The sequence below is a fragment of the Blennius ocellaris genome (assembly GCF_963422515.1).
Source record: "Blennius ocellaris genome assembly, chromosome: 18".
Taxonomy (NCBI): Eukaryota; Metazoa; Chordata; class Actinopteri; order Blenniiformes; family Blenniidae; genus Blennius; species Blennius ocellaris.
The window spans coordinates 5,155,457-5,171,775 of record NC_137667.1 but is presented as its reverse complement, the minus strand read 5'-3'; the positions used below and the strand labels follow the sequence as shown (position 1 = coordinate 5,171,775).

General features: G+C 40.4%; 1 protein-coding gene across 1 annotated transcript; it reads left to right on the top strand.

Moving 5' to 3' along the window:
• Positions 1–781: 781 nt before the first annotated feature.
• On the top strand, positions 782–13,765 carry LOC308143252 (solute carrier family 23 member 1-like; the record flags this gene model as incomplete). Its single annotated transcript, XM_080513991.1, has 12 exons — positions 782–838; positions 8,600–8,755; positions 9,795–9,952; positions 10,283–10,442; positions 10,644–10,825; positions 11,029–11,149; positions 11,484–11,640; positions 11,707–11,960; positions 12,040–12,204; positions 12,293–12,401; positions 12,491–12,586; positions 13,512–13,765. The coding sequence occupies 12 exons, from the start codon at positions 782–784 to the stop codon at positions 13,763–13,765; spliced, it is 1,869 nt and encodes a 622-aa protein (XP_080370117.1).
• Between the last annotated feature and the right edge of the window lie 2,554 nt (positions 13,766–16,319).

The window sequence follows — 16,319 nt, the reverse complement described above, 5'->3', positions numbered from 1 at the left end:
ATTATTCTGCAGTAAGTTATTCTGCTTTATTAACTGTCAGAGGGCAGTCTGTACATGATGACATCACAGTTGGCTATATAACCAAGTTTCCCGACTTGTGTTGACTGGATCATATTCAGAGTAACACCAATTGGAAACAATATCATCATGTGTGCAGACAGTGTGACAATGAGTCGCGCAGGGTGTCAGAGTGCATACGTCCAGCCTGTCGCTGACGGATGTTACACCAGCGGCACGTCCAGCTCACTTTTAACAAACACAGCTCTTGACTGAGGTGCGGTAATGAAAGCGATGAGGTTTAAGGGATGATGCAACTTCAATGCTGCGCTCAGCACATTTAGTAAAATGTGTCAGAAAGACTTTTTCAAACCGACAAGTTTATCTGTTACTGTGTCATTGTGTCATTCTCCATCAATGTTCATGCAAAGTTGATGCAAATAGTAGAGAATGATATGTCTCCCATTGTGCAACATAGTTTTGTTTTGCATTTGTGAGTTATGTTATTTATATCGGTTTAAAGTACAGTTATTTACACAAAGTGGTGCTATCAGTGTACTGCTATAAAAAGTAAAGGGTAGAGTCAGAGGCCGGACACGGCAAGTGGTGACAAAATTACTCTTTTGGAGAATCTTTCAACGGAGCCGTGGTCGTGCAGGTAAAGGTCAAAACCATTAGACTTGGAACACAGGACAGCAGCTGGAAGGACTGGTGAAACAACACGGACGAACTGTCAATCACAGACAGACAATCACACACTCCAGTACGGGTGAAACACATCAGCATGGGGAGCAGCAATCAGACAGAGCTGAGGAAGCCAAGTCGCCTGAAACCAGAGACGGTGTGAGACTTTAAAATAAAACAGTTAACAAACGAGACAGAAAAAGCATGCTTTGGCAAGTTTGTGCTTGTTGGCCAGCAAAGGTCTCTTGGGCAGAAAAATACAGATTCATTTATATTTTAGTCAATTTCCTTGTCAATTGCTTCATTACATTGTCTTATTTGTTTTGTTTCAACAGTAGAAATACAATAAAAAGCCAACAGACTCAGGAAAATGGAAGCCAGAAAAGCATCATATCAGTCCAAAAAGTTTAGTTTTATTTTGTTTTTTTTGTTTATTTCCTCTTCTGTCGTTGTGTCTGTTCAAATTCAATCTGTTGTTAGATGTGCTGTGGAACAACAAAGAGACATTTTCCTTTATTATGAGCAAGTGATCAAAGTTAAAGTTTGAGCAATAACATCATTAGTTATTTAAGACACGAGAGTTCATTTCCGAATAAAAACAAAGCAACACTCTTCATTCTGATGTTACCAAACTGAAAACAATGCACATTATGACACCTTTCTGAAGTGAGTCATGGACCCAAACACACAAACACTGATGTCAAAATAAACAACTCATCAATTTTGTAGATTTCAGTACCTCACCAATCTCAGTCCTCAGTGTTCATCGTGTTTTTTAGTCAAACTCCTGAAATGCATCAACAATGGAAGCAAAGGAGGAACACTGTATATGCTTTCCCCAAAACTTTGATTTCCCAAAGCGTTACACTGGAGGTTACCGCCAGAGGGCAGATCCAATCTCACCTACACACAAAACTGGCAACCTTCAAAATTATAACTTCACCAGGTTTGAGGCTTATCGTGATTTTCCTTGACATGGACAAATGTAATTCTGACAACCTCAGAGCATTTATAGTTTTTCATGTTCTTGATTATTACATGTAAAATGAGTCCAGACGGATGCCTTTCCATTAAAAGATTTTCCATCACAACACAACAGACAATGAAGTTACATCCACTGGTCCTCATCATCCATTTTTCATTACCCAGAATACAACAAAAGGCTGGCTACTCCACAAGTGAAGAGGTTTACCAACCTTTTGCACAGAACCTCTGCAGTCAATGAAAATTTAATGTTACTGCTGCATATGCTGTGCTCTCCTCAGGTTGCATATCGATTTTGATATCTTACGACAAACTATACTTCGCACACAGCATCAATTCCAAATTGCAATTAATTGATTGGTAATATTTGAAGCCAAGCTGATGAACAAGCCAGAATGTGTTCTTGGTGCATTGCTGGATATCAGTAATTGGTTATATTTATTTTGCAAATAAATTACATATACTTACACATGATAGATATTTGCAGCACATACAGACTGCACCCTGTTCTCTCTGCTCTATGGTGTGTAGCCCGATCACTGCAGTGGCTGCTCCCATTGTCTGACAATATGACTTCAATACGTCACATGAAAGCACTCGCCAGAGAGAAGAGTGTTTCAGTTTCATGGTCTATTTGTTCTTCATAGGAACAGCAAACCGAAGCAGAAATTGCATTTAAAAAGATCCATTCTACTCGGCAATAAATCCGAAATGCACATTATTACGAGTTCACTCTGACTTCACAGGCAGGTCTGTGACAGTTTGAGATGTTGTTGGGGGTTTTTTTTACTTTTCAAAGAGCTCATTTAAATCTTAAATTAGCACAACTTTTCTGAGTTATTAATCTTCCTCTTGTAATTGCTGTTCCTGCATAATGATATGGTGATGCACTTCCACCTCAAAGTGAGGAGACCCTGGTTTGATCTGCCCCCCCCCCCACCGTTTGCATGTGTTTTTCTGAAGCTTTGCCAATTTCCTCCTGCAGTTCAAACACATCCATTTGAAGTTAATTGGTTGTGTGAATGCGAGTGTGTGTGTTTGGACCTGGTGACCTGTGCGTGGTTTATACAGTCAGCTGGGACCAGCACCTGCAACACTAAATTAGATAAAGAAGCACAACAGATTAAATGATGGATAACTGAAAATGGGCTGTATGACGGTCCAGCGGTTTAGCATTCGAGCATTTGTTTGATCGCGGCCTTTACTTGTGGAATCTCTGTGCATGTGATGTGTGGGTTTTCTTCACTTACTCTGGCTTTCCTCGCACAGTCCAAAGACATGTTTGTTCGGCGAATTGGTGACTTTAAATTTGTTCATAGGTGGGAGCTCATTATCTGTCCAGGAAGAAAATATCACACGAATTCAGCTGGGATCGGATTCAAAACCTAAAATTCCAGGGTCAAATGGATGTTAAAGATAGATGGACGGCCAATTCGGAATGCAAGTATGGTCTTGAAATTCACTCCGGGAAAACTTTTTTTCTTATGCTGTCACATTTTTTGACAAAACATGCAAGAAAGCTGTAATTAACTGGTTTTTCACTCTGTCTTATGTGCACAATATCTTAAAAAGTCTCTTATATTTCTTTATCCCGAGATATTAAAAATGAATGATCTTGTCCCGGAGCGTCTTCACTGCTGTGACCTTTTAGTGCCATGGTTAAATTGACACTGATGTTAAACAATCTTCACAAGGCTTATAAACATCAAGTAGTCTGAAGACAGCAGTGAGACAGAAATGTAATTATTTTGTCCAAATTCTCCCTCGGGTTCGAAGGTTTAAAAGGTTGTCAATAATTGAAAAGCTTAAGCAACTTATACTAACCTCAGACCGAGCCTGAAGGGCGACTTCCCGGTGACATTCAGTGAAGCCCTTTGGTTTGAAGATCGACCTCCATTGCAGCTCCAAATTGCAGATTGCATTAGACCAATAGTAGGTCATAATGACGTGTGCTTCAAGACCCATTCAATTCAAAAACCCCTACATTACCTACATCGTGTTAACAAAAAAATATATTTGAATGTTTTGAAATATCGCAAGGACACGAGTGTTGTGGAATTTCTGATATATCATGTGATTTTCCTCTGTTGATGAGCAAGTTCAGCAGGATGAATGAATGAAACCATTTTTTGGATGAAAAGAGATCAGATCTCGTAACACACAGACACAACTCGAAAACACAGACCAACTGAACATCCCAGACTCTCCCAAGGTGAAAAGAACAGCCCCCACAAAACCCCAGACAATACATTCATCTGTTTATGAGAGCCAAGGCCTGAGAAGAGGGCAAAACAAGGCCATATATATCCTTGAAGACAGCTACAACAGAATCCGCAGAGGACGGATAGTATATGTATCGTAGGTCACACACCTGCCATGTTGAAACGTGAACATCGTGTCTGTTGTAAAGACAAAGGTAATCTCTAATCTCACAAAGTAACCAACTGCAGAAGAAATGGCCAAGAGTCAGGCTGAAGAAAAGGAGGGAATACCAAGAAAGTCAGATAGAATCTGGCTTCAGAGAATCGATATACAAAACTGTAGTTGAATGCATCTTTTGTGGTTAAAAAACTGAATAAAATGTTAAGGCTACAAGCTGAAGCGGTGTGTGAGAAGTTTATCATCAAATGGTTGTAGTCTGACGGTTTTAGGTTTGTGGTATTGTCCTGTGTATTGCTTTCACACATTCAGGTTTTAAGTTATAGCTGACTGTGCACCGGAGTAACTCCCCTTTCAATTAAGTGCTTTTCCTGACTCCCTCTTGTCCTCCTCTTTGGCTCCCTCACCCTTCGTTGTGTCACCTGCACCTCATTAACTCCCCACTTCCCATGTGTGTGTTTGTGCCCGCCTCAGTTTTGTCAGTTGTAAGCTAGTCCCACTATGATGTGGTTTCATTTTCACCTCAGAGTCACACATTTTGGTCGTCACTGTGCGCCGTTTCATAAAATTGATTGCAAAATGTTACCTCGTTGGAGAATAAATGTCAGTGTAACATGTGTTCAGTTAATATGCATGCAAATTCAATCAGTAACTTAAAGCCTGCTTCTTTGTGTGCATGCATGTGTGTGTTTCCTTTATCTTTGAATTTATCTTCGTTTCACTGACAAGATCTTTTGTGATGTTCAGGTGGGCGTGTTCCTATCTGTGTCATAAATTACAAGATACCCTCGATTGCCTTGCCAATGTCTTCATTGTTCATCCATTAGTATGGCGTTAAAATTGAAATGTTAACCTTTTTTTTTTACCATGCGAGCCCTCCTGCATTGACATATTGTCTCCCAGAGAGTGAGAGGCTCTTATTAAAGCTCTTTGGTTGTTTTACAAGATAATTATTAACCATTGGGGCATTAATTTGCAGCCGGCCAGCAGTGAGGACTGTTTGCATATCTGATGTGAACGTTGTTGCTCCTCTTCAGGCGGAGGATGATGCAAATGCCTCTCTGCTCACTATCGCTCCAACCGAGTAACACAAAACATTATCGCATGGCATTAAAATATCATGAGGTCTGTGATAAGATAATTTCCATCCTTGGTAACTATGTGTTGGCAGGAGTTTATGCCTCATAAAAAATGTGTTTTCAGAAGGGTCTTATGTAATAGGAACTATCGGACCCACAAAAACAAGGAAGGCCACCGTGTCTGCTGAAGCCAGAGTGCTGTGTGTTGAGCTGCCATGTGGATGTTTGCTGCTGATGTGCTCCCTCTGTGCGGAGACTGTCGCATCAACAAATACTTTACGCGCTGTGAAGTCTGCTGACTGAATGTTCTCTGCTGCTTTCAACCCCTGCGTCTGCCTCTCCGCAACACACCTCCTCATGCCTGCATGTGTCACGATTAGTCCACGCTGTTGGACGTTGCGCGAGAATGGATGTGAATGCAGATCTTCGTCACGCCGCTGCTTGCCGAGGTGTGCCTTTAAAGAGGCTGCATCACTCTTTAAATGTTGTAACATCGCTCAGTGTGGGGTGACGATGCAGTGCTCCTGTTGATGTGTAGCGTACGGGAATAGACGGACAGATAACACTATACAGTGGCGTGAGTGGAAAAGCACAAACAGAACAAGCAGGTGGGAACAGAGACAGAAAGTAGTGCTTACTGATTTAATTTAAAGTATTCTTAATTCTGAATAAGTCCAATCGCAGCTAGAATTCAGCGACATCAACTAGGTCCTCAAAAATGTGTCTCAAACGAAGCTATTTGAAGCTTGCATATAAGCAGTTTTTGGATAGACGTCAACACAGCCACTGGAGCACTGTGATGGATACAAGGGCCGGAATTGGAAAATAATGGGTTCCAATTCAGCTCATAAGCATGTACAGTATGAGTGATGTAGAGGAAACATTCACCACTCCCCAACTGACCCTGTGAACTAACAGACCATGCATGGAAACCAGCCAATGCTCCTTTTTTTTCCGCTAAACACTTTGCGAGCAGGAACGACGTGAAGGTTTGCGCTTGTCTTTTCCTTCATATGCATTATGGTCTCCCCTCTCCTTGTGTTCTGTGTTTTTCTTTTCTTATTGACCCCTTCTGTCTGTGAATTAGACTGAATGTGGCCAACTTGGCTCTCGCTGTGATCCACTGCATCACCACCAGCACTGATTTCCATCTTCATAATTAACCAGTCTTCACACTCCATCGTTTTTATGTTCTTTGTATTTTTTCTTTTTTTTTTTGCATTTTGTAACAAAAACTTTGTCTCTTAGGACATCTTCACCTGTCGAGTTTTTTTGTTTGTTTGTTTTTTGCACTGCTCAACACAAACTGATTTTTGGAGTCACTTAAGCACGTTTTTGTTTTTTCTTAATAATAATAATCCCCAAACCAATGATTTTCTCCATAAACACTCCCAGGTAATCAAATAAGGGAGTACTATTGTGTTTTTATGAACACATAAAAGTTAAATAAAGAACTTCTCCCCCCCCCCCCACCCCCTTCAAAATCTCTAAACAGCCTAGCTCTCAACTTCGCACATGAAAAATTAACCTGTCTCGTAATAACAGAAAAGTGGCAGTGCATATTAAAATGTTGCAGAGAGTTAGCGATGTGCTACATTAGAGCAGGAGGCATTAAAAGTGCGGCGCCCCACAAACAGTGCTATTTAGAATATAAACGGCTCTCTAAGTGCCCAGCACTTTGCAACCAAAGCAGCACATGTTAACAAACCGCAGGCTTGTCATGCGCGCAAAGTTGCCATCCGTTCCATGGATGATCCGCGGTTTGTCAGTTTGACCTGGTTCTTGGCCGGCGACATTGTTTCTGCCTGTGTCACTGATTCAGCTCGACTTTAATAGATGAGACACGGCCGTGGATTGCACTGACATGAGACGGGAAAAGCTTGTGCGTCTGGGTTACATTGACCCGGTAATAAACGCAGCTCACATGTACCTTCACAAATGTGACAACGGGAAGCTGTACATTGGTACATGAGTCCCTGTTGCTGCCCCGGTAATCATTTGGATCTTCTTCTTTCTTTCTTTTTTTGATTTTTAATATAAACTGGAGACTTGAGGGTGTTTTCATCTGATCATTTTACCAAGATATGCTGCTGCACCTGCCAAAACACATTTATCAGCCCTCACATTCACTATCTCCTCTGAATAAGGAGGGAGAGTTTTCTCTTCCAACGCTTAAATCTCCTTATCTCGTATCTTCCCATTTTTGTCCTATCAAGTGATTGTTAAAGTTGGGAGGACGTGCTGCATGCAAACAGAAGACGTGCCTCAGTCACTGGCAGCATTACATTTAAGTACAGTATGGAAAAGTTCAAATAAAACAAAACGAGCAATCAGAGAATTCTGACGTCTGCCAAAGGTTCATCTATGGTGAAAATTGGGTGAAAATCTGTCATGTAGTTTTGACTTACAAGCCTATAAGATGAAATCCTGATCAGAATCTGGATCCGGATCACCTCCAAAGATTAATGGAATCTTCCTTGGCCTAATATCTATCAGTGGTGAAAATCTTGACAAAATTCCGTGCTGTAGTTTTGTCGTCATCTTTCCAACAGACATACTTGACAATACGCCGGTGATTTTATTACGTTTTTGTAACGTAACAAGAGCAATCACAGATTTGAAGAAAGAAGAAGAGTAGACGTGGACAAAGGTGATCAAGGATCCAGGAGTTGATCCAGATCACAATTGAAAATTAATGGGTTCTTCCTTTTATAAAAATGCACCTGTGTGCAAATTGTCGTGAAGCTAGTTTTTGAGATATCTTATTAACAGACAGACAACTAAATGCACGTGATTTTATAACATCCTAGGTGGATGTAGTAAATAAAAAAAGAAGTCTGGTCTTTACTACAGACAGCATTGAATATTGTGCAACCATAATCTTATCTTATCAGTCGTATCTTATCAGTGGGGAATTCACTCTAATGCAAAGGGCAATCAAAACAAACCTGTGTTTACTGAGTCCTGAGTCCACTCAAAGTGTTTACTGGTGTGCGCTGCAGATGTGAAATGTCGGGCAAAGGAAGCCACTTTCTTCAGAACACACCTCTACGACTCCCTTCATCATGTTTAATGATTAAAAGTCCCACCATTTTAAAGTGACCCACCTCCCTTTGGGATTCTCATTCTTCATTCTTCTGCTCAGTTTGTGTGCAGCCATTTCAAGATTTCACTGCTTCTCTGGTTGCAATAGGTCACTGCTTCAGTGGAATCTGCAATGGCTTCAGAACGAGGTCTTGACAATCTTGCATTTGATGTGAGTATGTTTTATCAGTTTAATACATAATAGATAATTGATGAATAATAATAGATAAATTAACAGAACAGGGTGTTAGTCATTAAATAGGTGGGATTTAGTCTCTTCTTTGTTCAGAAACAAGTAGTCTTTTCTTTAATGGCATTGTCAATGATGTATTTCCATTTATTGCATTTCTTTTGGATCTGCATGGTTTTTGTTTGGTTTTTTTCAACCACAGGTGCACAAGGAAGACAAAGATTTCAACGGCCACTTGAAAACAAAGGATGCAAAAACTTTTGAAGGTGAAAGTGCCACAGAACCAGATCACAACAAAACAACATATTGTGTAACTGATGTCCCACCTTGGTACCTTTGTATCTTCCTGGCAATTCAGGTGGGTGTCATCAGATCGGTGTTATGAGGCACAAAATGTTTTTGAAAGCCTTGACAACTTCCTCATTGTTTTAGTCGATGCACTATGATATGGTGAAAGTGACAATAAAGAGCTTTATTGAAATCAGTGAATGTTGTTGCAACACTGCTATTGAAGTTAGTAACTCTTTATGTACTCCATTACTGTCTTACAGCAACTTTAGAGAGAGAAAAAAGAGACAGTTGACCCTAATTCAAATAAGCAAAGAACTTAAAGCAATAGATGTTACTAAAATTGTACATTTCCAAGTTTACCTTTGTTTATGAATGTCTCTGGATGAAGTAGATGTTGGGCTTAGTGTCTTTTCTATGTGGAGTTTGCATCTTCTCCTTGTGCATGCATGGATTTTCCCTGGGTACGCCAGTTTCTTCTCACAATCCATGTGTTTGAGGTTAATAATTTTTCTAACACGCCCTCAGATGTGTATTTGTCTGTGTCTTTACGTAACCTGCTTTTGCCCATAATCAATCACCTCAAGCACCCTGCAACTGAGTTCGAAAATTTAGGTAAAGATAAAGACTTTAATATTTGTGGAAGTGTCATAATGTGAAATAAACCTTTTCAGATTGCCAACTTTCATTTTCTCTGAGAATCTGAGGTGGTTTATAGCTTGCAGCTTTACAGAAAGGTGTGCCATGTAAATCACATTGAAAATTGTTCACTTGAAAGCAAATCCACCTATAAAAACCGGATTTCATGACTGTCAATGGCAAATCATTGTCAACAGTACTGATGACTCCAATACAAAAAGACACTTCCAGCTTTAGAGACATACATCAAGGTAATTATTAGTCTCTGAGGAAATACAAACAGTTGGTCAACACTCTTATGTGTCATTTCAACCCTAATTTATGCCTATATGGATATTTTCTACACGCATTCAGGGCTGGGACATGGTATGAATATCAGATTTGTGTGAACATTCTGCATTTTTGTTGTTGTTGTTTTTGTTCAAAACATTCAAATCCATCTTTGACCTCACCGCTTCTCTTCTGTGCAGCATTACCTTACAGCTTTTGGGGGGAACCTTTCCATCGCTTTCATTCTGTCGGAGAGTCTGTGCCTGCAACACGACAGTCTCACCCAGAGTTACCTCATTAACAACCTCTTCTTCGTGTCCGGCCTTTGCACCGTCTTGCAAGTCAGCTTTGGTGTCAGGTGAGAGCAGCGATAACAGGTCAATCCCATCAAACCCTTGAATATTTCATATAGAAGGGGATTTTCGTGTCACTACATGTCTTGTCAGACTTTTCCCCAGCATGATTTTCTTTTTTAATAAAAAAAAAGAAAAGAAAAGAAAAGAAACAAGTGAAGTGAAAAGCTAATACATATTTCATGAAGTGACACATTTTTACGACTCAGTTTGGGGATTGCAATAAGCACAAGAAGAGCTCTGGTTTTTAATTATCCATCTTTACACAATGGGAACAAAAAAAGCTGTGGAAATCGTTAAAAACTGATTTATGTCTGTTTATGTCACATTTATAGGCTTCCCATTCTCCAGGGTGGTACGTTTGCCTTGGTGACTCCTGTCATCGCCTTGCTGTCCCTGCCGGAGTGGAAATGCCCGGCCTGGAGCCACAACGCCACGCTGGTCAACGCCTCCTCCCCTGAATTTACCGAAATGTGGCAGTCCCGCATGAGAACAGTGAGGCAAAAAAAACAAACTTAGGTCCATTCCGATAAAAGCCAACAAAGACTTAAAGCAGCTCCTCTCTGGGGCTCGTGCTTAGCGTAGACGTGAGTGTGTGGGCTTTCTGACCCAATCGCATTCACTCTTGCGTTCATTCACTTTGTCACAAGAGAGTGAAATGACATCCATGTTAATGTTGTGTGTTCCCGTCCACAGCTGCAGGGCTCTATCATGGTGGCTTCACTCTTTCAAATCCTGGTTGGTTTCTCAGGCCTCATCGGTTTCCTCCTGCGCTTCATTGGTCCTTTAACAATCGCCCCCACCGTCTCTCTTATAGGCCTGTCACTGTATGACACTGCTGGCGACAAGGCCGGCAGCCACTGGGGTATCTCTGCCATGTGAGTAACCCCACTGATGTGCTATTGATTGAACACTGACTTCTGAGCACAGGAGACCAATCAATTGAACTTGTGGTGATGTGTCCTTCAGCCAACATTTGTTTTTTTTTTGTTTTTTTATATTCATGGATAATAGGACCAGTAAGTTTCAAATATTAGCTCAGTCAAATCATTTGCATGTCGTTATGCTTTTGTTGTCACAGGTCCGCAGCGCTGATCATCCTGTTCTCTCAGTACCTTTGCTCCATACCCATCCCTGTTCCAGCATACAGCAAAACCAAGAAACTGCACACATCAAAGTTTTTTATCTTCCAAAACATGCCTGTAAGTTTTCGACATCAGATCTCACACTATGTTGTTTTAGATAAGTGGCTGTCAAACCTTGATTTTTCCTCAGACCTCCCGTGGACGCGTCAAAAACATTAGCAATGGGCAGTTAAATAGCTGTGCTCTCGATTTAAGAATTTGTTGTATGATTTTCTTCAATGGGCAAATATATCACCTCAGCTCAGGCAAAGCCTACAACCCTCTCATGACTTCCGATGCCCTTTAGTTTTAGCTGATAATGTCCTGTGTTGTTGTTATCTATTGTCTCCAGTATAAATCCAGTTTGATGGTAGCAATAAAAGGTGATACTGATACTGATTATGTTGGTCAGGTCCTGCTTGGCATTGCAGTTTCATGGTTAGTCTGCTACCTCCTCACCATCTACAACGTTCTACCATCGGAGGACAACCAGTATGGCTACCAGGCCCGCACCGATGCGAAGGGAAATGTCCTGAGCGAGGCCCCCTGGTTTATGCTGCCTTATCCCGGTGAGTTGACAATGCATATCGGCAACGACGTGTTTTGTGGACAGTGTAGTAATCTCCGGCTTTCAGGGCAGTGGGGGGCGCCGAGTGTGAGCCTGGCCGGTGTGGTTGGCATTATGGCTGGAATAATATGCTCCATGGCAGAGTCTGTGGGTGACTATTATTCCTGTGCCAGGCTGTCGGGAGCCTGTCCTCCCCCGAAGCACGCCATCAACCGGGGCATCGGCATGGAGGGGCTCGGCTCTCTGCTGGCAGGGGCCTTTGGCACCGGCAATGGCACCACTTCTTTTAGTGAGAACATTGCAGTACTGGGCATCACTAAAGTAAGACGTGCATAATGATGGAGTTGCAAAGGCCAAATCACAGGAAACGGGGAATTTATGCGTATTTGTGTGGTGGCAGGTGGGCAGTCGAAGAGTGATTCTCATGAGTGGATTTTTCATGATTTTGATCGGGATGCTGGGCAAAATCGGAGCTATTTTCTCAACCATTCCCACCCCTGTGATTGGAGGACTGTTCCTGATCATGTTTGGAGTCATCGGTGCGGCGGGGATATCTACTCTGCGGGTAAACAGCGATATCTATTGCGCTCTATCACTGTTTATGAATGCGGTCTTCTTGAAAATCTTTGCGGCTTACAATTTTCATCTGGCAGTCCACAGACATGTATTCTTCTCGAAATATATTTGTCTTCGGCTTCTCTATGTTTTCTGCACTTGTAATTCCAAACTGGATCAGGAAGAACCCTGGACTCCTCAAAACAGGTATGATCAATGGGCAACGGTGAAAACAGATTTAGATTTAGATTTTTTTTTTTGTCATCTTATGCTTGTGTGTGTGTGTTTGTCTCCAGGTGTCAAAGAGGTTGATCAAGTTTTGGAAATATTATTCACCACCCATATGTTCATAGGAGGATGCTTTGGCTTCTTCCTGGACAACACAATTCCCGGTGAGATCAAGTTGTCGCAGATACAATAAATAATTTCCGTTATTGACTCGTCATTACAAAAACTCAGAGGCACAATTAGGAAAATGTTTTGACTTCCTCTTGTTTTCTTTAAAGGGGATAGCCGTCTTTGTTTATGCTATTGGTGATAGCTGTGTTTTTCATATTGTGACAAGCCAAATGGCTTTTTAGTCTCTTCTTTGGTTTGTATTCAGGATACTGCTGCTTGGACAATAAAATAAAATTAAAAAAATGTGTAATAAATACACAAGAGTTTAAAAAGAAGACAAGAAAAGTAGGACAAGTTTGCCAGACAATAAAACATCTGATTCAATATAAACATCTCTAGTAAGACAGATTTTTATTACATAACACATTTACATTTGCTCATTACTGAACATTACTGGATGGTCCATCAGGGGAGTCAAACATAAGACCCATGGGCCTAAACCGGTCCACAAGAAGCTCCAATCTGGCCCACCATACTATCAAGCAAATTATAAATATTTCTAAGAAAAGTAGATTATTTTTAGAACAACATTTCTGGCAGAGTGGCAGACAAAACACAAGAGCTGATATGTCAGAGATGCTGCAAGCAGATTTTAAATTTAAAGAACTGATTTATCGACCTCGAGGTGAAATTCGGCTGTACATGGCCCCTTCATTAAAATGGGTTTGACACCCCTTGATTTTGTCATTGAGCCTCTTTACTATTAAGTAATTCGAAGACTTCAGACAGTTTGCATGAAAGTCATTGGTTATTATCATTATCATGGATTTAGATGAAGAGGGTCCACCTCCTCGGTACCTTCTTTCAAGCATTAGTCACCGTGATCATATGTTTGGTCTATGGTACTTGGTCAGACTGAGAAAAATAGGTGTCTCACAATACTTTGCACATTTTAACATCTCATCTCTCATCATTCAGGGACTAAACGTGAACGTGGCCTCCTCAACCAGGAAGAAGATTTTGAAGACACGGGCAACATCTTGGTGGGAGAAAAAGTGTACGACCTGCCGTTTGGCATATCTTCCTTTTTTCAGTCCCGGTCGTGGGCTCGATACATCCCCTTCTGCCCATCTGGGGATCCCAAATGTTTGGAGAGGACTGAAGACAACAACAACAAAACATCACAGAAGCAAGGGAGTGCACACAACATAGCTGTTGAAGTGGCTTTATAAGTAGTTTTTTTTAGGTGGTGAAGAAAACACAGGTAATGTTAGACTAAACCTGTGGGTCTGTTGTTTACACTAATATGCTTTTGGTATGTTTTTAAGTGAATCATTTCTCATTCTAAGTATTCCAATTAGAATGAAATATAAATGATAGATTAAAAACTGACTTTTCAGTGTTTGTTTTTTAATATGCAAATCAGAGAGAAATATAAATATCTGGAAGTGAGTTGTAGCTCTCACATACTGTCAACACAGTTTTAGAAGTGAACCGCTGAGTGATTATCAAAGTGTTATATTCTGCTATTGCTCACGACGGCTTCCAGTAACTCGCAGCCCGTCACGCATGCAGACAGAAAAAAGAGCGGAATGATGTGCTCCTCGTTCTCCTCTTTCAAAGGAAATTAAATTTAGACTGTGGATAAATTTGTTATCACGCCGCCCAATCTCTAGCATTGGGTGGGGGTGAAAAACCAACAGCAGCAACCCTCGAGCTGTTATTGAGTCCCCCAAACAGATAAGACGTCTTCTCAATCTTTCCCCTTTGCATATCGGGCTGTCATCTCTTTCCCCCCGTATTCATTTCCTCTGTCTAACCACCTCTGACAGGTAGGTGGGATATGTAGTAACGATTTGATCTGTGGATTCATGCTATTCTACCCGAGGGCCTCTGGACACTGCTTGACGGCCCACTCTAATGCTATTTCAGGGTGGTGTCAGAGCACAAGCTACTTTGTAAATCTCAGTTTTTTTCAATTCTATGCAACACTGTGGTCGAATTCTGCGTTTCTGTGGCATGCGATGTAGAAAACTCATCAGAGATGGTTTCACATTTCACCTCCGAAAGTCGAGGCCTTTGGCATAAATGTTGCCACAAATGTACTTTAAAGGAAATTAAATGACACAAGAGAATATATATGAGAGGGACGGAAACTATCTGTGGACACCACCACTAGATGGAACCACTCTGCAGCGAAACATTATGCAGACTGCAGATTCACTCACAGCAAATGAAAAATATCCAGTGGAGACACCCTTAAGTGAATATCATTCCACTGACTGTATTTACAGTACCCCACATTTATCCAGATGATAGATTTTTTTTATTTGAAGGCTGGAATATGCATTGAAGTGTGCAGTCGCTGCTTCATATTTCTTATCCGCCTCCTGGCTGGAATTCTATTAGAAGTGCTATTTTCTTTATCTTTTTTTTTTGTATTTGTGGTGAATTCATTCATGCACTGCAAGAGAAACAGAAAAAAAGCACCCCAACGACAAATGCTTCCAATTTACTTGTGGATAATAGAATATTTCATCATACTAAGAGACAAGCACACAAAATATTGATGAGTAGAATATGCTTCCATATAATAGGCTGAACATTTTCCATGTTCTTGCACAGATTTAAAAGAATATATATATATATATATATATATATATATATATATATATATATATATATATATATATATATATATATATATATATATATATATATATATATATATATATGTGTGTGTATATATATATATGTATATATATATATGCATTACATGGCACTGTGTTGTCATTTTCTCCTTTTTCCTTAACAACAAAATTCCTCTAAGTTTTTTATTTTTCTTATTTTTACTGTCGTAATTGACACTCTTCAGAGAAAACTGAAAAGTCGCACATATACAGTTAGAAACTGTTCAAATGAAGGTTGGGTTTTATTCAAAATTACACTGACTTAATCTGCATTTCTAAAGCTCAGTGACACATTCTGTGCAACAGTGGTGAGAAAAATTCAATTTACTCTGACTGACGTGGAACTATTGATACATGTTGCCATAACAACTGTTGTCCTCACAGCATCATATAACAATAAAGGTCAGAATAAGCCTTAGGCCCCTTCAAAAGGATATGATGTGCATTTCTGATGGTCAGTGGAAGCTTTATCTCACGCTTCAGTGGTACAATAATGTGAATGCTCTATGACAATGGCTTCCAGGATATGAATCCAGGGATGTACCCACATAAGGTCAAAGTAGTACTTAATTCCAACCATCCATGTATTTACTGTTTTGAAACAAACATGTTTAACACAGTCAATGCAGTCAATACAGTAAATGCAGCTGCATAGATTATTGTTGAAATTCTCCCTGCGAGAGATGAATGTCTCTCCCATGATAAGAAAAATTGTAATATTGATTTCTAGTAATAATAACAATGGTATTATTTTTGTTGATGTCTTCGTCGTCATTGTTCATTGACATATAATTTAATGCAAATGCACTTGCCAAAAATCTGGAAGTTTGCATGTTCTCCCTGTGTATGTGTGGACTTTGTCCAGTTCCTGAGGTTTACTCTGAGGAACATACATTAGTTGCCTCTAGAATGTGACTGTCTCTTTGTGCTTGCCCAGTGATGACCTGATAGCCTGTCCAGGATATAGATTGCTCTGTGTTTGCCCAATAGCAGCTGTAACTGGCTCCAGTTCTCCACCACCGAGTTAAACGAAGCCATACAGAAGATGGATGTTGCACTGAAACAAAGTCAATTAAGCTTGATGCTTCTTTTTGTT